The sequence below is a fragment of the Tenrec ecaudatus genome, chromosome 2, assembly GCF_050624435.1.
Source record: "Tenrec ecaudatus isolate mTenEca1 chromosome 2, mTenEca1.hap1, whole genome shotgun sequence".
NCBI classification, from domain to species: domain Eukaryota; kingdom Metazoa; phylum Chordata; class Mammalia; order Afrosoricida; family Tenrecidae; genus Tenrec; species Tenrec ecaudatus.
Genome location: NC_134531.1, coordinates 2,752,681 through 2,778,594, shown reverse-complemented (window position 1 = coordinate 2,778,594; position 25,914 = coordinate 2,752,681). Strand labels below are relative to the sequence as shown.

The 25,914-nt window shown below is 55.2% G+C and overlaps 1 protein-coding gene and 1 pseudogene across 2 annotated transcripts; one reads left to right on the top strand and one right to left on the bottom strand.

The window, feature by feature from the left end:
- LOC142439240 (myosin light polypeptide 6 pseudogene) overlaps nt 1-9,521 on the bottom strand; it is a 13,991-nt pseudogene extending 4,470 nt beyond the window's left edge.
- PDCD6 (programmed cell death 6) lies at nt 9,441-25,914 on the top strand. 2 transcript variants are annotated; one of them, XM_075540844.1, is made up of 6 exons: nt 9,441-9,620; nt 9,831-9,892; nt 21,126-21,170; nt 22,009-22,161; nt 24,793-24,902; nt 25,511-25,914. In XM_075540844.1, the coding sequence occupies exons 1-6, from the start codon at nt 9,520-9,522 to the stop codon at nt 25,607-25,609; spliced, it is 570 nt and encodes a 189-aa protein (XP_075396959.1). In that variant the 5' UTR covers nt 9,441-9,519; the 3' UTR covers nt 25,610-25,914. The 2 variants fall into 2 exon arrangements, with proteins under 2 accessions (XP_075396959.1, XP_075396958.1); XM_075540843.1 differs by having other exon boundaries at nt 22,009-22,167.

Genomic DNA, 25,914 nt, shown 5'->3' with positions numbered 1-25,914 from the left:
GGACAGTGTAAGACATGACGAAATAATAATTTACAAATTATCAAGGGTTCGGGAGGGAGGTGAAAAAATGAGGAGCTGATACCAAGGGATATATACTTTTTATTACACGAGTTTGCAAAATTGGTCCAGGGTCTTTTACCAAGGCAGTCAGGGATGATTCATAGGGCATGATTCATGGCTGGGGGAGCAGGGGGCTCCTTCAGTATGGGGGCTCTCTCAAGAACACACCCAGGGAAGTCCCCCCCACTCAAGATGGCCCCTCCCTGGGCTGGCGGGAAAGGGGGTTGATTTATCCACATACATCCCAATGCATTCTGCCAGTGAGCAAGACCTCTCCTCCCTAGTTAATGATCAGCGGCCAGCAGAGACTCAATCTTCGGTGGGTGCTCCAGAAATGCATTGTGGGCGTTCCCTGTCATCCACAGCCTTCTGCAAATGGGGCGCTCAGAATCTAAGTTCCACTACACAGGTCTGGAAGCCTCCTAGCCAAAAACTGCACTCAACGCTGACCCACACCTCGCTGTGGGTTTCCGAGATGGGAGATGGCAACTGCTCACGGGAGCAGAAAGCCCGCTCTTCCTCCTGCACAATGCTGGTAGATTCTCGCTGGGGAATGTGACACTGTGCCCTGTAAAAGTAACAGGCAGGTCACCCCCCGGTCAGAAATGGAAAAGTTTTTTAATTGCAGCCTGGAACAGGTGTAGCCCAGCCCAGGAGGCTTACACTCCAAGAAGCAGCCTAGCCTAACTACAGTATCGATTGGCAGACCACTGGGGACAAACTGACCTTAAATGTAGAACTTGCTTTGTTAGACTTAAAAACTGTTTTGTTTCACTTTGCTGAGAATGTTTTACCAGTTTCACACAAGAACTTGCCTTCCCCCTCCCCTTGTTTGGCAAAACGCCCCACAAGCAAGTATAAAACCTTCTGCTTTGATGCTGTTCAGGACCCTCGCCTTACAGTCTGAGCCTGTCTCAGTTGCGGGTGTGGGCCCAGATTCGAATCTGTCTGAATAAAGCTTTACTGTTTCCATCTCTGTTTCAGTGAGTGGTCTGGGTGAGGGTCTCGCTCGCTAACATTTGGAGGCCACAGCGAGATTCCCCAGACCCCAGGGATGGGGGTCCCTGCCTGCAACTGACTCCTGGAGAGTTCAGACCCAGCAGCCCGTTTACTGCCTGCATGGCGCCGGTAAGTCAGGCCTGTTTTCATTCCTGATTCCTGGTTAGGAGCGCTCCGCAGTGAGACTTACGGGGGACGGGATGCTGTCACGGGCCCGGATTCTGACCAAAACAGTGACGACTGTGGAGGTCCTGGTTTATTGGAAATTCCAAATTTTGAAGTGAGAGTGAATGTGGCCGGCCACAAATACTGATAGGAAGTTTGTGTATGTTTGTCTAACTGGAAGCTTGTCGCTTTTGTTACTAGGATTGTCCGTATTATTTGTCTCTTTAAGCTTAATTATGGGCCAGAGAAATTCTAAGGGTTCCGATAATACCTGCGAATGTTTAGTGCGGGGCTCGCCCACTCTGCTTGAATGTTTGTTAAAATTTTTTTCTGATTTCAGGCGCCGGGGGGACGGATATGGTGTCTCTGTAAACGCTTTTAATTTGAAAAAATTCTGTGAATCTGAGTGGCCCACATTTGGAGTGGACTAGCCCCCGGAGGGCTCTTTTAATCCCCTCTAAGGTTCATCGGTCCAGCGGATTTGTTATGGCACTCCGGGTCACCCAGATCAAATTCCCTATATTGATATTTGGATTGATATCATTTATGATAGCCCTAAGTATTTAAAAGCTTGTGGGTGCCCACCGGACCCAGCAAACCATTTGGACTCCCACCTGCGAAGGCCAGTCCTTCTGGCCGGAAAACTGCCGGGACGAGGGCAGGTCTCCAAACCAGTCTTGCCCTTGCCCCCTGTTGCCCGCCGGGACAGACCTCCCCCATATGCCAATCCAAGACCGGCTACACCGGGAACCCCTACACCAGCCACCACCACTGGAGCCGTTTCCCCCGACTCCACCCAACCCGATCCCCTTAGTCCTCCCCATACCTGGTCAGGAGCCCCTTTTGGCAACAACCCCCCAGCCACCCAGCTCCCACTATGCAAGGTTGGAGAAGTTGATAGCCGTGGGCGCAATTTAAGAGTCTATGTCCCTTTTACCACTTCCGACCTTTATAATTGGAAAAATCAAAACCCCCACTTCAGTGAGGACCCCCAAGCCATGAGTGTTCTCCTAGAGTCTGTCTTTTACACCCATCAGCCCACCTGGGATGATTGCCAGCAGCTCTTAAACACCCTGTTCACTGCTGAAGAGCGAGAAAGAATTAAAATGGAATCTAAGAAAAATGTTTAAGATGAGGATGGAGAACCCGTCACTGACCCAGCCCTCATTGAGGCCGCATTCCCCTCCACCCGTCCCGAATGGGACCCCAACACCTCTGCGGGGGAACGGGCTCTCAATCGCTACCACCGTATCCTACAAAAGGGGGTCAAGGGGGCGGATAAAAAGCCCATCAATCTTTCAAAGATAGTTGAGACCAGGAAAGGACCTACAGAGAGCCCAACAGCGTTTCTAGAAAGGCTGTGTAAGGCCTATCGGACTTACACCCCCATCGACCCCACTGCCCCGGCAAGCCAGGCCGCCCTAGCAGTTCAATTTGTAGCCCAGTCTGGCCCAGATATTAGAAGAAAGCTCCAGAAATTAGAAGGGTTCGAAGGAAAGTCTTTGTCTGAATTATTGGCCATAGCTCAGAGGGTTTTTGACAATAGAGAAGACCCCGCGGAAGCCACCTGCACGCTTTCCCAGAAGATGGCCCGAGTATTGCTTGCCAGTGACAGGCCTCCACAAAATTCCAAACATCCACCAGCGCGAGGCCCCTGTAAGCCTCTTGGGAAAGACCAATGCGCCTATTGCAAAAAATTGGGCCATTGGAAAAAGGACTGCCCGGAGAAGCACCCGGCCAAGAAAGGACCCCCAAAAGGTGTTGACCCGGTCCTCCTCGAGGACACTGAATGAGGACATCAGGGCTCCAGCACCCCCGGGGAGCCCCGGGTAACCTTAAAACTGGGGGACCAACCAGTAAATTTCTTCATAGACACTGGGGCTACTCACTCAGTTTTGCTCTGACCCCAAGGCCCCCTTTCAATGGAATGGACAAAAACAGTGGGGGCCACAGGAAAAGTAAAAGCCTACCCTTGGTCTGAAGCCCGCATCACCAACTTGGGAAAGGGAACCATCACGCATTCCTTTTTGGTCATCCCTGAATGCCCAGAACCTCTGCTAGGACAAGACCTGCTACATAAACTCCAGGCCACCATTTCCTTTGAAGAAAAGGTCCCTCAGGTCCACACGGGAGAAGGCAAAATTTTACTCACCTTCCCAGCTCAGGAGGAATACCGGTTACTAGAGAGCCCAGAGAATGCTCCAGAAAAAGATGACTTGCTCCAAGAGTTCCAGAAAGAAATACCCTATGTTTGGGCAGAGACTAACCCACCTGGGCTAGCTAGCCACAGGCCCCCGATAGTGGTCCAGTTGCTCAGTTCAGCCACCCCAGTCCGCGTCCCACAATACCCTATCAGGGGAGTGGCTAAGGCTGGCACAGCCAAGCACATTAACAGACTCCAAGAAGCCGGCATCCTAGTATCCTACTAGTCACCATGGAATACACCTCTGCTCCCGGTGCAAAAGCCAGGCTCCGGGGACTTCCGGCCAGTCCAGGAGCTAAGGGAAGTAAATGAAAGAGTGGAAACCATCCACCCCTCCGTGCCTAACCCGTATACCCTGCTAAGTGACTTAAAGCCTGAGCAATGTTTTTATGCTGTTCTGGACTTAAAGGATGCCTTTTTCAGTCTACCCCTGGCCCCACAAAGTCAACCCATCTTTGCCTTTGAATGGGTGGACCCCGAACGCGGGCAGTCGGGACAACTCACATGTACCTGCTTAGTTCAGGGTTTCAAAAATTCCCCAACTTAGTTTGATGAAGCTTTAAGCTAGGACTTGGAGGAGTTCTGGACCCAGCAGCCCGAGGTAACACTGCTCCAATATGTGGACGACCTCCTCCTGGCCGCCAAGTCCGCCCAGGAGTATAAGGACGCCACCCGGGACCTGCTAAAAACTCTGGGAGCACTGGGCTACCGAGTATAAGCGAAGAAGGCCCAACTATGCCAGGATAACGTCACATACGTTGGATACCAGATAACAAAGGGAACGCGGGTACTGTCCAAAAGCCGAATATAAGCGGTGCTGCAGCTCAAGAGCCCCACCACCAAGAGACAGGTATGGGAATTCCTTGCGGCAGTGGGTTACTGCAGACTCTGGATCCTCAGTTTCGCAGAGATAGCCAAGCCACTGTATGCTGCGATGGGTGGAGCAAGCAAAGAACTCAATTGGGGTGAGGCTGAGGAAAAAGCATTCCAGGACCTCAAGTCAGCACTGGTAAGCGCCCCCGCCTTAGCGCTCCCCAACTTAGATAAACCTTTTTCATTTATTTGTGGCCGAAGCCCGAGGAGTGGCTAAAGGAGTGTTAACTCAACAACTGGGGCCATGGAATCGGCCAGTGGCCTATTTATCAAAAAGACTGGACCAGTGGCCGCGGGGTGGCCAAACTGCTTGCGAGCCACCGCCGCCACTGCCATCCTGGTTAAAGAAGCCTCTAAGCTAACTTTTGGGCAGGACCTACAAGTCACGGCCCCACACAATGTGGAACAACTGCTGCGCCCACCTCCGGACTGATGGCTCTCAAATGCCCGCATAACCCAGTACCAAGTCCTTCTCCTGGACCCACCAAGAGTCAGCTTCCTTAAAACAGCAGCCCTCAACCCAGCCACACTCCTCCTGACCCAAGTGAGGAAGGCGGCCCGGAACATGATTGCGTGGAGGTAGTGACTTCCCTCACATCTCTCCGAGCCGATTTGACTGACTTACCACTAACAAAGGCAGAAGAGACTCTCTTTACAGAGGGTATCAGCTTCGTGGAGGACGGGGTCCGATTTGCAGGGGCTGCTGTGGTGACACTGGAAAAGGTAATCTGGGCCCAACCCCTAGCAAAAGGGACTTCGGCACAGAAAGATGAACTCATTGCCTTAACCCAGGCCCTGGAATGGGCTGAAGGAAAGCGGGTAAGCATTTTTACAGACAGCCGGTACGCGTTCTCCACCGTCCATGTGCATGCAGCGCTATACAAAGAGAAGGCCTTCTCACAGCAGGAGGCAAAGACATTAAAAATTCACAAGAAATTCTGCGATTGTTGGCGGCTGTCTGGAAACCCGCGCGGGTGGCAGTCATTCATTGCAAAGGCCACCAAAAGGAGGACACCCCAGTGGCCAGAGGAAACCGGTATGCACACGAAACTGCCAGGGCCGTCGCCAAGCAACCCCAACTTGCAACCACTCTAGCTCCGGTCATCCTTGACAATGAAAATCATCAACCTAAATATGATCCGGAGGACACTAAGGTCCTGCAGAAAAAGGGAGGAAAGAAAAATGCAGATGGCTGGATTATTTTACCCGACGACCGTGTCCTCCTCCCCAGAATCGTCAGCCGCCAAATGATCCAGCAACTGCATAAAAACACCCATTTAGGTGGAGAAAAATTAACTGAACTTTTAAAGAAAAAATACTGGATCCGAGGCCTCCCAAAAATGGCCCGAGAAATAGCCCAAGGGTGTGTCACCTGTGCTCAGGTAAATGCCAATCCAGGTCCTGTGTCAGCTCAGGGAGTCCGGAGCCGCGGTGGAGCACCTGGAGAACATTGGGAGTTGGACTTCACTGAGCTCCCTAAAACAAAAGGGGGCTACAGGTACTTGCTAGTCATGGTGGACACTTTTTCTGGCTGGCCAGAAGCATAGGCCACTCGGAAGGAAACTGCGCAAGAAGTAGTTAAGCAGCTAGTATATGAAATTTTACCCAGATTTGGCCTCCCAGTAACCCTGGGTTCGGACAATGGCCCGGCGTTCATCGCCCAGGTCTCTCAAATGCTTGCCAGGGCACTTAACATCAAGTGGAAGTTGCATTGCAGTTACAGGCCTCAAAGCTCAGGTCAGGTAGAACGCATGAATAAATACTTAAAGAATGCCTTACAAAATTAAAATTAGAGGTTGGCCAGTCGAGCTCCTTCCCTTCGCCCTGTTACGCACTCGATGTACTCCATATTTAAAAGGGCATTCCCCTTTTGAAATCATGTTTGGGATGGCTCCTCTCCTCATCCCCCGAATGGAGGATGAGACCTTAAGCTCTATCAAAAACCATAACCTCTTTAAGTCTTTTCAGGCCTTTCAAGCCGCCAGAGAAGAAGTATACCACGCTGTCCCCCTAAAGACTAACATCTCCCCGGAACGGGATCCCTTGTTCCAACCTGGGGACTTGGTTTGGGTAAAGAAGCTCAAACCAGAACAGCCACAGCCACGGTGGGACGGACCGCACAGCGTTGTTCTCAGCACTCCAACAGCAGCAAAGGTTGCAGGAAAGCAACAGCGGACACATCATTCCAGACTAAAGAAGGCCGCCGAGGAGACAGAGGCCCCAACATGGCGAGTACTCCGCACCAACAACCCCTTAAAAATCAAGCTCTCGTGTTCACAGTTTTGATTTCTTTCGCAGTAAAAGCAGCTGCCATATGAAAACCAAAAAATCCGCACCAGATGTCGCCTCACCAATGGACGCTAACCCGTACCATCGATGGAGGAGAAGAAATCACCATTGCCAACCAAACCGGCATTGGCGAGCCTACCTCCTTGTTCGACTTTTGTAGACTCCTAGGCCAGAATTGGGGTGTAGCAGGTGCCCCAGCAAAAGGAGCCCACATAGCCCCCCTAGGCTCCGGATCTCTGGGAGCCCCTGCACAACAGGTACAGGCATGGTCCTATGGGTGCGGGAACCAACACATGAAAAAGGCATTGCAATCAGTCCAGTTTTACTTGTGTCCACGTGCAGATAAGGGGGACTGTGGTAATCGTCAAGACTACTATTGCAAAAGTTGGGTTGTGAAACCATCACACTCTGGAAATAGTCTGACCCCCATATTTATGTTACAAGAAGCATCCCGTCCAAGAACTGTCAGTCAGAGGATTTGTGCACCCCCTTGATTATCAGGGTGACAACCTGGAGAGAAAATTACTGGATGGGTGGAAAGACATGGGGACTAAGACTGTATGTGTCCGGCCACAATCAGGTATTGAATTTACTATCCAAAAGAAAATAATTCTTACCCAACTTAACCCAATAGGGCCGGCAAGGGACATTATAATACTGCCGCCGCCTCCCACTTACAAACCTACCGACTCCGCCAAAGCCCACATGGCAATCCCCAGTCCCAGCCGTTTCACCAGAAACAGTTAATTTAATCCCAAGACCCCAGTCTTCAATCTTAAATACTTTAACAGCCATGTTCTCCTTTTTAAACCATTCTAATCCTGATCTAACTAATGATTGTTGGTTATGTTTGAATCCCGAGCCCCCCTTTTATGTAGGTATTGCCACAAATGCATCTATTGGAACCAGCCTGCACTCCATCCAGAACATTTCCATCCAGCAAATAAACAATGGGAACCATAAAGACCCCTGCATGTGGGGAAGTGAACCCAAGCTAACCCTAGGAGACATCACGGGACAAGGACTCTGCCTCACTACTGACCAGTATAATTGGGACTCCTCTCCGTACCAGAACATCTGCACCTCATCCATCATCATCCCTGTCAATGACTCTCGGTCTTCAAATTGGATCGTTTGGTTAAAGGCTCCCCTTGGAACCTGGTGGGCATGCACCAATGGAATCACCCCTTGCGCGTTGCCCCCTACTTTAGCCAAAAACCCTCCTGAGTTATGTATATTAGCCCATATTTTGCCTCAAGTCTATTATTATTCGCATGAAGGAGGTAGAGAACCTTTAGGGTTACCTCCCAACCACCAGAAACGAGCACCTGTGTTAATCCCCGTTTTAGTAGGACTTGGAGTCCCAGGTTCAGCAGCGGTTGGAACTGCAGCCTCGATACGAGGAAATATGCATTTTGAGGAGCTCAGACGAAGAACAGACGAAGATCTCAGTACCCTAGAACATTCTGCTTCTACTTTGGAAACTTCTTTAAGTTCCCTAGCTGAAGTAGTCCTCCAAAACCGTAGAGGGTTAGATTTACTATTTTTGAAGCAAGGAGGCTTATGCGTAGCATTGGGAGAAACATGTTGTTTCTATGCCAATCACTCAGGTATTATTAAAGAAAACCTTAGCCAACTCAGAAAAAGAATCAAAGACAGAGAAGAAGCCCGATACTCACAGGGAAACTGGTATCAAAACCTTTTCACCTGGTCCCCATGGTTCATGACTTTAATAAGTGCAGTAGCTGGACCAGCGCTCCTCCTTCTGCTTGCCATACCGTAGTCCTTGTGTGCTGTGAGCCCTTGTATCATTAATCCAAAAGCGAACCCAAGACTTGAAAATTCTAATTATGAGATCCCACTATCAAAATCTAGCTCTAGCAGAGGAGGAAAATTTTGAATCAAGGATTTGATTCTCAGTCAAAAGAAGTGGGGAATGTGACACTGTGCCCTGTAAAAGTAACAGGCAGGTCACCCCCCGGTCAGAAATGGAAAAGTTTTTTAATTGCAGCCTGGAACAGGTGTAGCCCAGCCCAGGAGGCTTACACTCCAAGAAGCAGCCTAGCCTAACTACAGTATCGGTTGGCAGACCACTGGGGACAAACTGACCTTAACTGTAGAACTTCTTTGTTAGACTTAAAAATTGTTTTGTTTCACTTTCCTGAGAATGATTTACCAGTTTCACACAAGAACTTGCCTTCCCCCTCCCCTTGTTTGGCAAAACGCCCCACAAGGAAGTATAAAACCTTCTGCTTTGATGCTGTTCAGGGCCCTGGCCTTACAGTCTGAGCCTGTCTCAGTTGCGGGGTGTGGGCCCAGATTCGAATCTGTCTGAATAAAGCTTTACTGTTTCCATTTGTTTTCAGTGAGTGGTCTGGGTGAGGGTCTCGCTCGCTAACAGTTTCGAACTGCCGACCATGCGGAGTGCCACCCAAGTAACCCGTGCACCATAGGGGCTTCTGTGCTTGGCATGGTTCTGCCCCCACGTAGAACCATGACTTCAGGTGGTCAGTTTGGCACCTTGCTCAAGGGGTCCCGGGCAGGAGGGAAGGGCGGCCCCGAGCGGGGCCCCGCACGGAGGGTAGCGGTGCGCTTTGCGGAAGTGGGGGGCGGGCGTTGAAAGGCCGTGGGAGGAGGGCGGCGGCGAGGTGGGGTCTCCAGGGGAGCAAGGAAGCGGTGTGACCCAGTGGGAGAGACTCAGGGAGGTGAGCCGCTCCACGTTGCCGCTCCAAAGCCCCGGGGCGGCCGCCGAGCTCCTGCTGGACTCCGATTGGCCGCGCCCGGCCGCGTGACCGCCCCACCTGGGGACGCACTTCCGGAAATACCGGAAATGGTGCCTCCGCCCAGCCGCGCCCCCGGTAGAGGCGGAAGTGGAGCCGCTGAGTCTTCCCTCTGGCCCTGGTCTGCACGTCCGCCCTGCCGCTGGGCCCATGGCCTCCTACCCCTACCGCCCCGGCTCGGGCGCCGGCGCCGCCCCGGCCCCGGGCGCCGCGCTGCCGGACCAGAGCTTCCTGTGGAACGTCTTCCAGAGGTGAGGCCCCCCGCCGCCGCCCCCGTGCCCGGGCTCGCGGCCCCGCGGAGGGCGGAAGGCCGAGCGCCCCGTTTGGAGAACGTTGGCCGTTTTCGGGGACTCGGGGAGAAGGTGGAGGAGGCCGGGGCCCCAGGACGCCCCGCGGGTGGGGCGCGCTGCCCGGGCCCTGCCTCCTGACCCCCGGCTTGGCCGGGCGCCCTGATTTCCTAGGGTCGACAAGGACCGGAGCGGCGTGATCTCGGACAACGAGCTCCAGCAGGCGCTCTCCAACGGTGAGTGCCGCCGCCGGAGCTCCCAGCCCCCGGTTACCTTCGCAGCCCCGGGCCCTGAACTGGGAGTCCTGGGTGGCGCAGTGGTTACCCGTTGGGCCGTTCACCGCAAGGTCAGCAGCCCCGCAGAGTTAGTCTCCGCAGTCCACAGGGGCAGTTCTACCCTGCCCTGTGGTGTCACTGTGAGTCGGCATGGACTCGAGGGCAGTGCGTTTGGGCATTTGTTGAGTGGGCGCCGTGGGCTCAGCTGCCAACTGCAAGGGAAAGGCTGCCACTTTGAAGGCCCCAGCAGCTCCGTGGGAGGCAGATGAGGCTGTCTGTTTCTGTAAAGATGCCACTCCCCTCCACCCCACTCCCAGGACTTTGGGAGCCGGTTCCCACTCGGAGCGACTCCAAAGGACAGTAGGGAATTTCCCCATAGGGTTTCTGAGCCGAAATCTTTAGGTGGGTTGGGGGTGGTTGTCCCTTCTCTCTCCCACTGAACCCTTGGAAGGTGACAGACCACCTCTGGAAGCCCAGTTCTTCTCTGCCCCCAGGCAGAATCAGATGTTTTTTGTTTTTGGTTCAGGATTGATTGGTGTGTGCTGGTGGGCTGTAGAGTATTTTTCCAAGCGATTTCCATATTGCATTGTGGGCCTCACACAGCGACTTGAATTGCCTGGAGCAGAGGAAGTGGGGATGTGGGGGAGGTAGGGCACGTGGGGTGAGGGAGGTTGGAAGCCAGGGTGTGGGTTTTAAGGGAGGGGGGTTAGCCTGGCACCAGGGAGCCTGCAGGTGTCTTGAAGATTATGTGATTCCTTAGGGGACTGAATCTTAGGGGCTCCTTTGGGTGGAGGGATCACCAGGTGATGCTGATGAGGTCACAGTGTTTGGAGGCGGCCCTAGCCTCTCTTTATGTGGGGACACTTGTGCAGGCATGTGGTTGCTGTGGCAACTGCTGAGCTGCTAGGGCCAAGTTGCTGGGGCAACATTCAGGGATGTTGATGGCACTGAGGAGGCCCCCTGTGGTGGGGGACACAGGTGCTGCAGAGGCAGTTATGCATGTTTTGGGGTGATCATGGCCTTTTAGTCACCCAATGTCTGAGGGTTACCCTCCTGCCACCCCTCGGGCCTCAGGCGCGGCCTCTTTCCTCATTCTTAGAGTCGTAGCGCATCCCTCCTGAGGGCCCTTCGGGTGGCTGAAGATATGGGAGAACTCAGAGGCTCACCTGTGTTCTTTATTAGTGGGAAGCCTAACTCAGGGTTCTGGACACTCAGTGGGTCTGGTTCAGGGATGACCATCTCTGACCCCTTCCTTGCCCTAGCTCGGATTCCTGACCCTAGCCCTCACCCCCTCCTGCCCACTTTGTCAGACTGGCCACCATGTCTGATCCCTGGGGTCTGCCTGAAGCTGTGGTTTAGAGTGCGCTCACCTCCAACGGGTTCTGTGGGGTGTAGCTGCAGTGCTAACAGTTCTGCATTTTAGCGGGGTGTGTGCTTGGTGTGCATTTGTTGGATGTGCTCCTTGTAAGTGAAGACATCTGCTGTGAAGACAGCCACACCCTCTTGGCTCTCTTGGTACATCCTGTGCTGATTTTTATTTGGGTTCCCATTTAATCTCAGATTACCCCCAGGGGAAATACAGGGCTGGGTGACTGGGAGATGTCTGAGAACCTAGCTACTGCAGGTTATACTGTGGCAAACTCTGACTTGACTTTCTCAATTCTGCGTTCCCCCAGGAGCCATGTCAGGTAGCCTGAAGGTGGATGCACTGGCTGAGGGGCTGTGCGTGCCCACACTGGGCATGGCACGCACCCAGAGGCGGTGCTCAGAGAGGAGGTGCTCTCTGAGGCAGTACTTAGTTGGAGTTGCTTTCCAGCCAGGGCTGGCAGGCCGATGGGCTGTAAACAGCCTCCTTATGTCCAAATGCTTGAGGCCATGAGCGGACTGTCCAGGTCTAGGCAAGTGCGAGGCTTTGTCACTTATGAGGATTGGCTGCCTCCTCAGGCTCTCTGTTGATGGCCAGTCCATCTCAAAGCCTGGGCTCTAGTCTGGGCCCGCACAGTTGAGTCAGGTGACCCAGTTGAGACTTGACTGGCAATGTGGGGTCCTCTGTGTGCCTGGCCTGGTGCTCAGTCTGAGGCCAGCTGCTGCTGTTTGCTACTGGCTGAGTGGCCCATCGGGACCTGGGGTGGCTCGCTGCCATGTAATGACAGTGATGGTGGTGGCTGCCGTTTGTTAGGTCTTCTTCTACCCAGGACCTCCCTGTGTTGTGCCCTTAGCCAGGACAGCAGCTGTCCTTCTGAAGGGGGCTCGTGGAGGGCCTGTCCTCCCAGTGAGGACACAGCCCTGCCCTCCTCTAGCTGCTCAGGGGATCATGTGGCTCTTGGTGGCTGACACCAGTGTCTGTCAGGAGGAAGTCCCGAGCTCGGCTGCTGCTGAACTGCCGGGGGTTGGTTCCAACTCAGCTGCCTGGTGTAGTTCCGCAGGGACGGGAGTCATTACAGGACAGCCAGCATCCTCTTTCCCCAAGAGTGACCACTTAGGAGAGATGGAGAATTTTAAAAGAATCGCTCAAGCGGTTTTCAGGCCACCATTCTTAAAATGCATGGATGCCCTCCTACCGAGTGGGGAGGGGTGGGTTGTGCAAGCCCCTGCACGGGTCAAGATGGCTCTGCGTGGAGGTGGGAAGGGCCGTGGCCCAAACTAGGACTTGTGTCTCCTGAGCCCTAAGGCCCTTGATGAGTTGGATGGTCACAGTGGCTGCAACAGTGAGCTCAGGTGCAGGGACAGTTGGGCGGAGAGTGCAGGACCAGGCAGTGTACCTTCTGTTGTGCACGGTCACTCTGGGTCGAACCGACTTGATTCCAACAAAGCCTCCCTGTCCAGCTGACACGGGGCTTCTGTCCTCATGCTGCTGCTGCATGGCAGACCGTGGCATCACGACTCCTGGCACCCTCCGTCCAACACCAGGAGGCTCTTCCGACTCCACAGATCCTGGCAGGAGCAGCCAGCCTCCCCTTTCTCCCACATCTCAGCCGCTGGAAGAGTCTGTGGCTGTTTCAGGAGTTAGCAGAATTGGTTCATTTATTCCTGGTGGAATAGCAGCAGTGACAGGTAGGGCTGCCCTGCCAGTGAGGTCTGAGGCCTGTCCGGACCCTGGGGTGCCTCCCTGGTCCCAACACTGGGTCCTTTATGAGACTGTAGCCACAGGAAAGCTGCTAAAAACAGCTGCTCCCAGGGAGGCCCGTGGCCCGTCATGGTGATGGACAGAGGAGCGCTGTTCTCACGTGTCACACCCTGTCTGCAGTGAGCTGCCTTGAAAACACAAACATTGACATTGTTTCTTGGAATGTCTGGAATTTTTGCTCAGGCTTCATTTCTTGTGTTGCTGTGGTTTTATCTGCACCCACCCCCCACCACTCCCAGCCCCCTGATGTGCCTGTGTGTGCGATCTGGGTGAAAGTTTCAGAGCAAATTGGTCTTCCTTTCCACAGTGCATCTGCATGTTTGTGATACTGATTTCAGCCCTCCCTATGTACCTCATCCCTGCCTGCCTTCCGAGCTGCCCCTGGTCCCTGCCCTCAGTTGTGTGGCCTCCTTGCTGTGTGACTGCTGACTTACATGCCGGTAGACAGTGTGGCTGCAAGTGGGTGAGTGACTCAGGGCCAGGGTCCTGGGTGTGTGTCCCAGTCTTGGTCAGACTAGTCAGCGGTCTTTTGTAACTGAGTTTGGTCCTCAGCTCTCCCCTCTCTCCAGGCCCTCCCACCAGGGTCCCTTTCAGAGAGGTGGGCAGCAGTAGCCGGGCACCATGTAGTAAGAGTTTGGGTCTCAAGACCCTAGTCCTTGACCTCTTGCTTCCTTGTTGCTCTGATTATCTTTTCGCCCTTCTCTGTGCTGTCGGGGAGAGATGGGAGAGACCAGACATTGTCTCCCACCCCCCAGGGGCCGCACACCAGGCCAGCTGTACATTTGTATACAACTCACTTGTGCCTCCTTTTAGGAGGTGTTTTTCAGTCCGATGGGGTCCCAGCTCTCCTGAGGGGCCCTGTGTTAAAAAGAGTGGAGGGACTTGGGATAATCCCTTATGGAACGCTTACTCCCTGTCACCGTCCCCTCCTTTGAAGGGCTGCTGGTGCCTGGGCCCTGGGCATGAGCAAGGGCTTTGCTCTGCTGCTGTGTGCAGTGCCTGGAAAGGGCCCCCTGGAAAGGGGCTGAGGCCTGCAGCACCTCCCCCTCCCCACCGGGCCAGTGTGCCTGGAAGTTTGCGTGGCCTCACCTGCTGTCCCATAGGAGCTGTCCCAGGAGAACTCCCTCACTGGGGGAGTTGGTTGCTCCTGGAGGAGACCTCTGGAGGTTGGAGGTGGCCACCTATATTTGGCCCCGGCCTCTAGTGAGGACTGGGAGGGAGTGTCCTGGCCCAGGTGGTCTGGTAGCAGCCCAGGCTGTCACTCACACCACCCTAGAAGCCTGCCTTCCTGAGTTTGGGGAGGTGGGATATGGGGTTTGGCAGGCCTGGCTTTGCTGACCATTCTGCACATGTCATCCCTGAACCTAGACTCTGATCAGAACACTGAAGGTGAGATTCCTGTCCACTGGCTCCCTTCCTACCTGTACTGACATCCCACGGAAGTGGGACTGCCCGCCTCTGTGTCAGAGGCCACAGAGTGGGGGCCACAGGAGAACCCTCCCGCATGTCACAACTCGAGTGAGGCTCCATCACGTACACTTGTCCACAGGTGTGTGGATGCCCTGGGGATGCGAGCCCCTCGGTCTCCCCTGCCATGTGTGGGCCCACCATGGCTGGCTCCACTCCCTGTGGGCACCCTGCTGCTTCTGAAGCAGGTCCATTCCCCGCCCAGCCCTGGCTGGTCTCCCATAAAGTAGCGTTTGACCTCACTGCTGCTGGGCTTCGGCCTGGCGCAGCAACCCGGCCTGACTGGATAGAGTGTGTCAGGCTTTGCACCATCCAGCATGGCTGGGGGTCCAACGCTGTGCTCCCTCCACAGGCTTCTCATTGCCCGGTGCTGGGGCCTTTCTCCCTAACCCAGGGTAGGACCGAAGCTCCTGTGAACCCTCTTCAGCCTCATTGAACCCCAGGCTCTCACATGGCCAAGACTTCTCCCACTTCACCGTCCCGCCTCTGTGGGCATTGTCGGAAATGAACAGTGGAGACACTTCCGATGGAACTGTGTCCCCAGGTCATGTGTGGAAACAAGTCTTCCCTGGAAGAAGTACGGCTGACTGCTCGTAGAGGCAAGGGTGGGGGATGTTGTCAGGAGAGACCAGGCCCTGGAGAAGGGCGTCATGCCTGGTAAGGTCGAGGAGCAGTGAACTAGAGGAAGGGCCTCAATGAGACGGACCGACACCGTGTCCCTGACAGTGGGCTCAAGCACAGGAACGACTGGGGTTGGCCCAGGGCTGGGGGGTGGTCCGTTCTGTTGTGCATCGGGTCGCTGTAAGTCAGAACAGTGGGTTAGGCATGGGCCCACTAACATCAAGGTCAGCAGTTCGAACCCACCACCTGCTCCCCTGGGAGCATGGTAAGGCTGTCTGTTCCTATAAAGAGTTGCAGTCTCAGAAACCCTGTGGGGCCCCTGTGAAGCAGACCTGTGGGTGGCATGTGCTCGTTGGTCGTGTCCCTTACCCATGCCGCAGGGGTGGGTGGGGGGCGGGCTTGGTGTGCTTCTCCAGGCTGGACGTTTGCCCCCTTGAAGGAGAGATGCTCCAGCCCGTAGAGCATGGAGGGCCAGCCTTGTGGCAGCTTCAGGGAAGAGCTCTGTTAGGAACCCACGTGGTGCTTACCTTCCAGGTGGTGACTAACTGCTCGTCCAGGAGAGGGGTCGAGAGCAGAGCTGGAGGTAGGACTTGCTTGTTAGGGTTCTAGGTTGAAATCGGAAGCTATGGGATGTTGTTTTAAAAATAGTCTCTCACATTTCTAAAAAGAGATAGGGAAAGCCGCCCTTGTGCCCATTCCTGACAACCAGACTCAGCTTGGCGTGGCTTTGTGTTCCTGGAGTGCATGTGTGCATACAGGTCTGTCTCTCTTTGACTCTCTCCTAGACTCACCATTTATATTTGTCCTGTGCTTTCATGAAACACACAGCAATTTCCCCGTGTTGCTACAGTCTGTGATTCTGTCCTGTGCCATTGTCTATGTCTACGTAATTTGCCTCCCCAGGTTAGACATCGAGATGGCGTCTCAGTTCTCAGTGACATGGGATTGCTTTGGTGAGTGCTGGACGTCACTATGCAGAGGCTTTCAGTGGTGTGGATCGTAGCACACGAAGGCAGGGAATTCCAGAACGCTGTCTGTCTGTCTGTATATGAGCAAATAAGCTAAGAACCCCACATCAGTCAGGTTTGGAGGAGGGTCATTAACCTGTGACAGTGGTTCATTCTGAACGTGAGGAGGACGCGAAGCACTTGCTGATGGAGACCAAAGACTGCAGCCGTCAGTGTGCAGGAGAGCCAAGTCCACACAGCTGGGCCAGTTGACACACGATAGGACGGAAGTGAGAAGGATTTCATTTCATTGATCTGCAGTCTGTGCTCACGGAAGCAGCAGTCACTTCATACAGCATATTAGACTGGGGACACCTTGCTGTACAAAACCTCTTTAAAGGGCTACAGAGCAGATTATGGCTGGGGTACACCTACAACCCCCCCCTCCCCCAACAGACAAACACACCTCACTGCCATTGAGTCAGTGCTGACTCATGGCACTCCCTGTAGGTTTCTGAGACTGTTTATGGGAGTAGAAAGCCCAGTCTTTCTCCCATGGAGCTGCTGTTGATTTCGAACTGCCGTCCATGTGGATCGCAGCCCAATATGTAACCACCTTACAAGCTTTGGTATTTTCAGTTGTCTGTTATGCATGTGAAATCTAGACAGGAGAGAACTGATCACTGAGTTATGGCTGGCAGACTGTCTGGGAGGAAGTGTCATCAGAATGCCCCTAGCAATCGAGGACCAGGGAGTTGCACTTTGGACATGCTGTCAGCGGGAAAGTGACATCATGCTTGCCGCAGCAAAAGGAAGAGGTCTGTCAGGGAGATGGGCTGCCACAGCGGCTGGCATGGCGGGCTCAAGCCTGGCCGTGGGAACTGGGCAGTGCTTCTGTTGTGCACGGAACCGCCGAGTCAGAGCTGACGTGACCCCTCCCTCACGTAGGCTGTGGCTGAGGGCTGGCCCGTCGGACCCGGGAGGATGCACCCTCGGGGCCTAGGACAGCCCTGTTCTGGGGAGTCCCTGCAGCCACAGCCCTGCCATAGGAGAAGCTTTAGGGGAAGAACTGGCCACGTGGGAGGGGGAGGTATAGGGGCAGTGGACAAGCAGTGCCCACGGCTGAGTGGTGGTCCTTGCTGGTAGCTGTGAAGTGGGGTGTGCCTGAGGAGGTCTACCACAGACCAGCAAATGCCATTTTTAAATGCTAGCATGTGTACCCTGAAGTGACACCCACGGTCAACCCGACTGTTCCCTCCCATGATGGAAGGCCTCGGCTTGCTTCCACAAGCCTTACAGCCCATGGTCTGGTGTGGAACCACAGATGTGACGGAACTCCTGCGTGCCTGCCTCCCTAGCCCAGAGCAGTCCCAGAGGCCAGTGCGGTGACCCAGGAAGGGACCTCCAAAGGGCGTTCCTGAAGAGCCGAGCTGCGAGGGGTTTCCGTGGCCCCTCACCTTTGGGTGTGAAGTCTTGGCCCTAATGGGTGTGGGGTTATCCCATGGGGTGCGGGCGGAGAGGTGGGCACCATAGAAGGGCTCACCTAAGGGCTGGCTGCAGAGGGAATCACAAGGTCTAGTCCAGCCAGCAGGGGGCGTCCTGTGCTGTCCCCAGAATTACTCGGCGGGGGGGGGGGGGGGGGGGGGTGTTCTGAGTTGGGACCCGGCATGTGTGGTGTGGCATGTCCTGGACATGTGGTTGTGTTAGGTAGCTTAGCATAGGGACTGGAGTGTCCATTGTGAAGGGGTGGTACACTGCACATGCTCAGAGGTTCAAGCTCCTGGCCAGGAAAGGGTGGTACACCTAGGCGAGCGTCACACCTGGATTGGTCCATCTGGACTAGGTGAATTCAATTCAGTCGATGGGGTTGACCAGGATCATCAACCATGCCTCCCCTCGGAGGAATTACAAAGGCAGGAGCCCGGGACCCACCGTGTGACTTTCTCGGGCAGCCTCTCGGGAGGGGCCCTGAGGAGCCTGTAAACCTGAAGCTTCTTCTAACTCATAAAACTCACTTGGATCACAGTCCAGGCTTCGGAGTGATTTCTTTCTCGTGCGAAGCCAAGGACCGAAGGATATCTCTTCCTCAAGAGATCTAACAGTTGCTGACTGAGAGGCCTGGGTGCTGGAACGGCATGGCCCAGCCTGGGACCACGGGTCCTGCTGCCTCTAGTCACCTCTGAAATGTTTCTGTAGAGCAGTGGTTCTCTACCTTCCTAAGACCACGACCTTTTAATACAGTTCCCCATGTTGTGACCCCCCCCAACCCTAACAATATTTTTGTTGCTACTTCATAACTGTAATCTTGCTACTGTTATGAATCAGGCAACCTCTGTGAAAGGGTCATTCAACCCCAAAGGAGTTGTGACCCACAGGTTGAGAACTGCTGCTGTAGAGCATGTCTTTGCAAACTAGTTTCAAACTTACCCTGTGTAACCTTTAATCTCTCTGCCATCTAGTCAATGCTGACTCAGCTTCCCTGTGGGTTTCCGAAACTGTCTGGGAGTAGAAAGCCCAGTGTTTCTCCCGAAGTGCTGCTGGTGGTTTTGAACTGGCGACCATGAGGATCGCAGGCCAACAAGTGCACTGCCAGTAGATGCCTCCAAATGCCGTGTGTCTGCTTGCTGGAACCCACCAGCCACTCCACGGGCGAGAGATGGGGCCATTGGTTCATGCACCAGATGAAAGAAGCTTGGCTTCCCTTAGTGATGGACAGACCTGCACTCGTGGGTTGTGTCCTCCGGCCTGCAGGGCCGCACGGTGGAATGGACTCAGGGCAGTGAGTGTTTTGGTTGGTTGGTTGGTTGTTTTGGTTAATGAGCTCTATGACCAGTGTGGGAACCAGGTCCCAGCACCTGTCCTTATTTCCCACCCCTACCCCCCATAAATAGTTAACTATGTCTCGGCTGTACTTATTACCTCCTGGTTTCTATGGGGACTGACGTCAGCCCTCCCTGCCCTGCAAACCCCAGGAATGTGTCTGCCTCCCCTGACCCTTGACCGCCCTGCCCACCCCGCCCCAGGAGATGGCTGGTTGCCAGCTCCCCGTGTCCTGTCCCCGAGTCCTCCAGTACTGCTCCCTCCGCGGCTCTCCCTGCCACCTCATGATGTCCTTTTTCAGGGACTGGTCCCTCCTGATAGCACATCCAGAATGTGGGAGATGAAGACTTGCCGTTCTGGCTTCTAGGAGCGCTCCGGCTTTCCTTCTCTCAGACTGAGGGCTTTGCTCACCCTGACAGCCCACGGCACTCTGCCTATTCCCTGCCGGCGCCAGAGTTGAAAGGCCCTCCCTTCTCACTCCTCCTGCAGCTTGTACATTCTCAATGCCCTGGCTTGGGTCAGAGGGACCCCGTGCTTGTTAGTACTTACGGGGCCAGCTGTTTGACTTCCAGAGGTGTAGGGCGTGGGATTCCGACACCGAGCTTTGAGAGCTGTAATTCAGCCTGTCACTTCTCCTAAAGTGGTCCCTCAGCCTCTGGCCCAGGTGCATTGAGATCAAGGGGGGCCTCAGGGGGGCTACCGGAGGGGAGAAGCTGGCATCACAGACAGTGGCTCTCAGACAGGACAGGAGCTAAGAGGGGCCTGGGTGCCTGCGTGTCTTCTATGGGTGCCCTGGGCTGCTCATCTGGGGGCCCCCCTGATTGGGGTGCAGCTGTGTGAGGGACGGTGGGCAGCGCCTTGTGAGGGGATAGGGACTGTAACTTTCCTGTCTATAGGAGAACAGGTGCTGTTCTACAAATGAGGGTGACACTGGAACCCCCCAACACCGAAAACGGCTTATAGTTTGCTTGCTTAAGTACAGAAAACAGGTAGAACACACTCTAGAAACAGGCGCTCTGGCCTCAGGGGAGAAACATCCCATCACGGTCAGTAGTGGCTTTCCCAGTTCTGGCTCTGTCCGATTCCCCAGGACACCCCCCCCCCCCCCACTCCCCCTGGCTCTTCTGACATGAGTGGTAGTGGAGGAAGCCTAGCCCAATCCAGGAAGGAGGCCTGGTGGCTTGGTGGGTATGTGTTGGACTGCTAGCCTTAAGGTCAGCAGTTCAAAAGCAGCTGCTCCGCGGAGAAAGATAGATGGGAGAGTGACCGTCTCGTAAACCCATGGGGCAGTGCTCGTCTGTCCAGTAGGGTCGCTATGAGTTGGACCTCACAGCGGGCAGTGGGGTTGCTCTGGGTTAACCCACACCGACCTCTTCTCCCACCGCTCCTGCCTCCAACTCCCAGTGCCCTTGAGGACGATGACTGCAGGCGAGCAGACAGTCTCAGCGTCCTCCCAAGGATGGTTAGCTCTGGTGAGCCTTCAGCCTTGAGGGGCTGCCCCCTAGGCCCCGGTGAGGTGGCCGGCCTGCCTGCTCACAGTTTCAGGAAAGAGTGTGGGGCCCAGCATGCAGTCTCGGGGGGATTGTTGTCCTGGCATGTCTTGTGATGTGTGTATGTGGTGTGCGCAGGTGTGCAACAGGGATGTGCCCACCCACAGGGCTTCAGAAAGTCCCTTACCTTTTAGTTCTGGTTTTCCACAAGAGAGCGCGTCAGCCCTCATGTGCAGGATGACATGAGGTGGCCCAACCGGGTGCTTGTCCGGGTGTGGTGTGGCTGCTCTCAGGAGGGTGGTGGTCTTGGGGACAGTATTTTCTGAATTGAAGAGTAACTTAATGAGGTCTCTGGCATACCTAAGTACAGTCCTCTCCGCGTACCTGGTCATCTTGCCCAGGAAAGACATGTGGGATGTTACAAGTACAGAGAGCCATTCCTCCGTTCCACGTACGGCCTTCCAGGTCCGATCGCTGTGACTGGAGGGGCTCCTGCCCGTTACAGGACCAGACCCAGACTCCTGGTGCTGCAGCTCCCCCAGTGGCCGGGGTGGCCAGACATCTCCAGACGGCCCAGCTGCACTGCCGCTGTGAGACTGCTGCTTGGGGGTCTTCTTCATGGTGAAATCCACTTACTTACTCTCACTGGCCATGTAGATGGTGGAGTCTAAATGCTTTTCTGTAAGTCTAATTCCTACGTTTGTTGTTGTTGTTTTTTCCAGGGACATGGACACCATTTAATCCAGTGACCGTTAGGTCAATCATATGTAAGTAGTGCTATTTTGCCCGTTTGGCTCTCTGTCTGTCTGTCCTGACTGGATGTTGGTTGTGCATTCTGTGTCTGTGGCTTCAAGTCTTTTGTCCCACCCGTCCCGTCTCACCTTGCTACGTAGATGTGCTTTTATTCACCCTTCATCTGTTAAGCCCATCCCTCCCACCTCTGACTCTGGAGATGATATTAGTTCCTAAGTGATTTGAACTTTGACCTGGTTATTTGTATAGTTTTGTGTGTTGTGCTTCTGTTAAAGCTTGGAGACCGTTGGAGGGAGGGGTTGGGGTGGGGGCTCCTGAGCCCGAGGCTGTGCCTGCTGGGACACACAGTGCTGATCTCCCCAAGGTCTTGCTCAGGCCCTGTGGGATTGGCCTTTGTGCGTGCAGGTCCCCGGCCTGCATGAGCAGATTGGCCTTCTTAATTCATGCTCACACCCTGATGGGGACCCCGTGCCCTGGCGCAGTGCTCTGTCTGCGGGCCAAGGACTCCTACAGGGGCGGGCTGCCCAGCTGCTCCAAGGGCGTGTCCTTGCCTTGCTTTCCCCCGACTCACCTCAAAGCGGCCAGCGGGGGTCTTCGCTGCAGCAGCAACGGAGGCGGAGTTTCTGTGTGATTTTCAGCCCGATTGCAGTGGCACGTGTATTTGAATTTAGACCCTGGAGCACCAGGTTGGGGTGCACAGAGGGGCTGACATCCGGGTGGTGCTGCCTGTGGCTTTGCTGTGCTTGTTGGCATCTTGTGTGATTTCCTGTTGGAGCCTGGATGGCCAGGGACTTGGGGTGGGACAGCCAACCCCGCCATGGCGGAGTCACTGACAGCTTCTGTCTGTTTTAGCCATGTTTGACCGAGAGAACAAGGCCGGCGTGAACTTCAGTGAGTTCACGGGCGTCTGGAAGTACATCACGGACTGGCAGAACGTCTTCCGCACCTACGACCGGGACAACTCGGGCATGATCGACAAGAACGAGCTCAAGCAGGCACTCTCAGGTTTTGGTAACGCTCTGTCCTGACTGCGTAGCTCAGTTCACTTTGGACCCAGTACCCTATTCTCGCCCCTCCCTTGTCCCGCTCCCCAGCCTGTGTGTAGGAGTCGCGTCTGCCGGCAGTGCGGAGCCCCAGGAGTGGTGCAGGGCTGTGGGTTTGATGGCCCACAGACAGCCCCTCCCCAGGAGGACCAGGGCGCAGCCTGCTTCCCTGAAGGGAAGCGCGGGGACCCTTCTACTAGGTCCTGGAGGTCACTAGGAGTCGGGGGGACTTGGGGGCACCTGGTTTTGGCTCCACTCGTATTTGGTAGGGAAACTTCTATGTCATTTTCACCCAAAATGAGATCTGAGCTATGCAGTGCTTTCATCCTGAGTGAAGTGGACGGTCAGTCATGAGCAGCTTGAGAATGGGGCTCTGGTGACTCCGAGGAGTGAGGGCTCATGAGGAGCTCAGTTACCGACTGAGGCAGTGGCGGGGCAGCACCCTGAAACAGACCTGAGGGCCAGGAGCAAATAAATCCCTTCTGACACCGTGCCTCGCTCCCCGTTCTCAAGTGAATGTCCTCCATACCGTGTGTGCCCACACATGTCCACACGTGCTGGGTCTAGGGTACCCACATGTGTCCGCATGTGCCGGGCTTAGTGTGCCCATATGTCTACACATGCTGAGGGGTATGTGCCCCTACATGTGTCCACACATGCTGGGGTTTGTGTATGTCCACGTGTGCCGGGTCCAGTGTGCCCAGGTGTCTACACACACTGGGTCATGTGTGTGCCCACACACGTACACACATGCCAGGCCCGGGTGGATGAACGTGTGTGCTCGTGTTCCAGTACTTACATTGTGCCCTTTCCAGAACAATCCACAGTCTGTGTCCAGCTGGCTCGAGGTCTTGAAGACACTGGGAGGCAGGTGCACCCTGGCCTTGGCTCATTAGTCGTAATTTTCTTCGGAGTTCTCTTCACCTGGCCCCAGACTTCCCGCCTTCAGTGTTTTGCTTGGAAGACTTAGCAGACAGGGAGAAAGTGGGTTCACATGTTGGAGATGGGCTTTGCCTTTTTGAATTCATTAGTGGGCTCCCGCATGGTTCTGGGGGGGCTGCTCCATCCTCCCTGTGGGAAGCTTACAGCTGTGGATAACATCCATGAGTTATGTCAGCCAGGGTGCGGGGTCCCACAGGGCAGGTGCACGCACAGGTGGCCTGGGCTGAAGCTGTCGTCTGACCATGCAGGCTCTGGACTGCAGTGGGGACAGGCCCTCGACCAGCTTCTTTCCTGAATAGCAGGCAGGGTATGGTTCTGGGGACAGGGCCAGTGCTGGCCAGGATTGGATGTGAGGGTGTGGGTGTCATGGGGACAGGCTGTGTCTGAATTCCAGATAGGTAACAGTCTCACGTGTCTGGAGCCTGGGACTTGTAGAGATAGCATGGCAGTGCTGATGGTCCCCTGTGCACCCACCAAGCCACCCCTCCCTCCCTGGTGCTCACCGGAGCAGCTCAGACAGGGTGCTTCCCACCCAGCCTTGGGCTCTTCTGCCTCTTTGACCGAGCTTCAACCTGGAGCCTGGTTTGCATGTTAACTTGAGGCCCAGGGAAGGTGGACATGACATCGTGGGCAGAGGATGCTGCTGCCCTTGTCTGCGCATGCCTGTCCATGCACACGGCCCATTCTGGGCCCTGCTGCCCCTGACCTGGCCTCTTGTGGAAGGCACTGTGTAACGTGTGTGGCTCCCATAGAGTGCTAAGAGGCCCTGAGCGCTAACTGACTTCACCCCAGCAGTCGGTTGGCATTCTATGCGAACGGTCCGAGCCTGTGAAAGCTGCAAGCGAGGGAGGGGTGGTGGGGCTTCTGGACCTCGTCCCCCTACAGGAGGAGCGCACAGGATGTGCATGTGCGGTACCGTGCTGGGAGAGGAGGTGGGTGGGACTGCCGCCGGCCGCCAGAAGCACAGTTGACTTGTGACTGTGATGTCTCTGCTGGGGGCTCTTCCTAGTGAACTTTGACCTTTGAGCGAGCATGGATGGCGATCCTGCCATTGTCCAGGGCCCTCTGACCTTGACCTGCCCTGGTCATTCATCATTGGTCACCAGCGTCCCTCACTGTTTCTGCCCTGCCTGTCTCTCATCTCCTGGTGCTTAATCTCTGAGGGCACTGTGGACTGACTCGGAATCGGAAGCTTCCCGTCCACATGGACCTGCATCAGAATCAGTGGCAAGCAGGGTCTTTGTTGGAAGTTGTGTGCTGTGGGTCCTCTGGGCATTGTGCTGGGAAACAGAGCTTGGGAGAGTGCCCTAAGCTCCAGGCTGGCCAGAGCGGACAGAACCAGGGGATCTCCAGAACACCCTCAGCTCTAGCCTCAGGCGGGCCAGAGGACACTGAGTCAGGAAGGCCCCAGAACACTCCTCACCAGCTCTGGGTGGGGCAGAGGGTCATGGAGCCGGGAGGGCCCCCAGGACCCCCTCAGCGTTGGGAGTAGACGAGGCTCTCGCACTCACGTGGAGCCTTCCCGCTGTTGTCTGCAGGACTTGGGTTGGGGAACTGCATGTGGTTGTTGTTCACGGTTACAAAACATTTGGGGTGTGGGGCAGGGGTCCTGCTCGCCCTGACACTCTGGGCCCTCCTTTTCCTCTGCAAGGGTACCGCCTCTCAGACCAGTTCCATGACATCCTCATTCGGAAGTTTGACAGACAGGGCCGGGGCCAGATTGCCTTCGACGACTTCATCCAGGGCTGCATCGTCCTGCAGGTGACTGTGCCCGATGCTGGGAGGGGGTGGACGTGGTTCCCAGGCTGCTGGCAGTGATGAGGGGGCACCTAGGATGCAGGTGTTGTGTCCCGGTCCTTCCCCTCTTAGGCTGCTGGAGGTGGAGACCACCAGGGTAGCAGCAGACATGGTCCCTCCAGGGCTGCAGAGAGTGACAGGACGGGGGTGGGAGGTGGGGTGGTATGAAGGCAGCAGAAGTGGTCCCAATCCCAGGCCATCCTTAGCATGACTGCTGTCCGTCTGGCATGCGAGGCAGCCCCTCCCTGCATGTCTGTGCAGACACCCCACAGTCAGGGCAGTGCAGGAGGCCTCTCACTGCCTGAGCGGGCTGACCAGGGCTGGGAGACTCCAGGAGTAGGGGCTAGAGGCAGCTGTTGCCCTGACCTCCAGGGGAAAGGAAGGTCACCCATAGACTTGCCTAGGGTGTCTGATCACAGCGGCAGAAGCAGAGAAGCCCCCCACCTCTTCCATCCCCTGTAGTCGCTCTTCCTCATGGTTTCCAGAGGGTGGCCCCAGCACCAGCTGTCCTGAGAGCAAGCAGGGTCTGCTGCTGCGTGCTGTTGGTTCTAACACCCTGTTTGTCTTCCCAGAGGCTGACAGACATATTCCGACGCTATGACACGGACCAGGATGGCTGGATCCAGGTGTCCTATGAGCAGTACCTGTCCATGGTCTTCAGCATCGTATGACCCTGGCCTCCTCGCCGCAGGGTTGGCCGACGAAGACAGACATGCCAAATCTCTTTCTCCCCCGAGGAGCACAGCACCTAACCCAGCCCATTGGTGAGCGTCTGACCTGGCTGCCCGAGGACAGGTTCGGCTGGATCAGGACGATCGAGGCAGCTGGGCAGGTGGGCAGACAGGCGCTGCCGGCAGCCCTGGGGTTGTAGCTCACAAGGGACCCGCACCGAAGCTTTGCAGGTGCCTTATTTTTTAAAGTGGATTGGAGTCATTTGAATATGGAATGTCAACAATAAAGCTTGGTACAGGAGTGG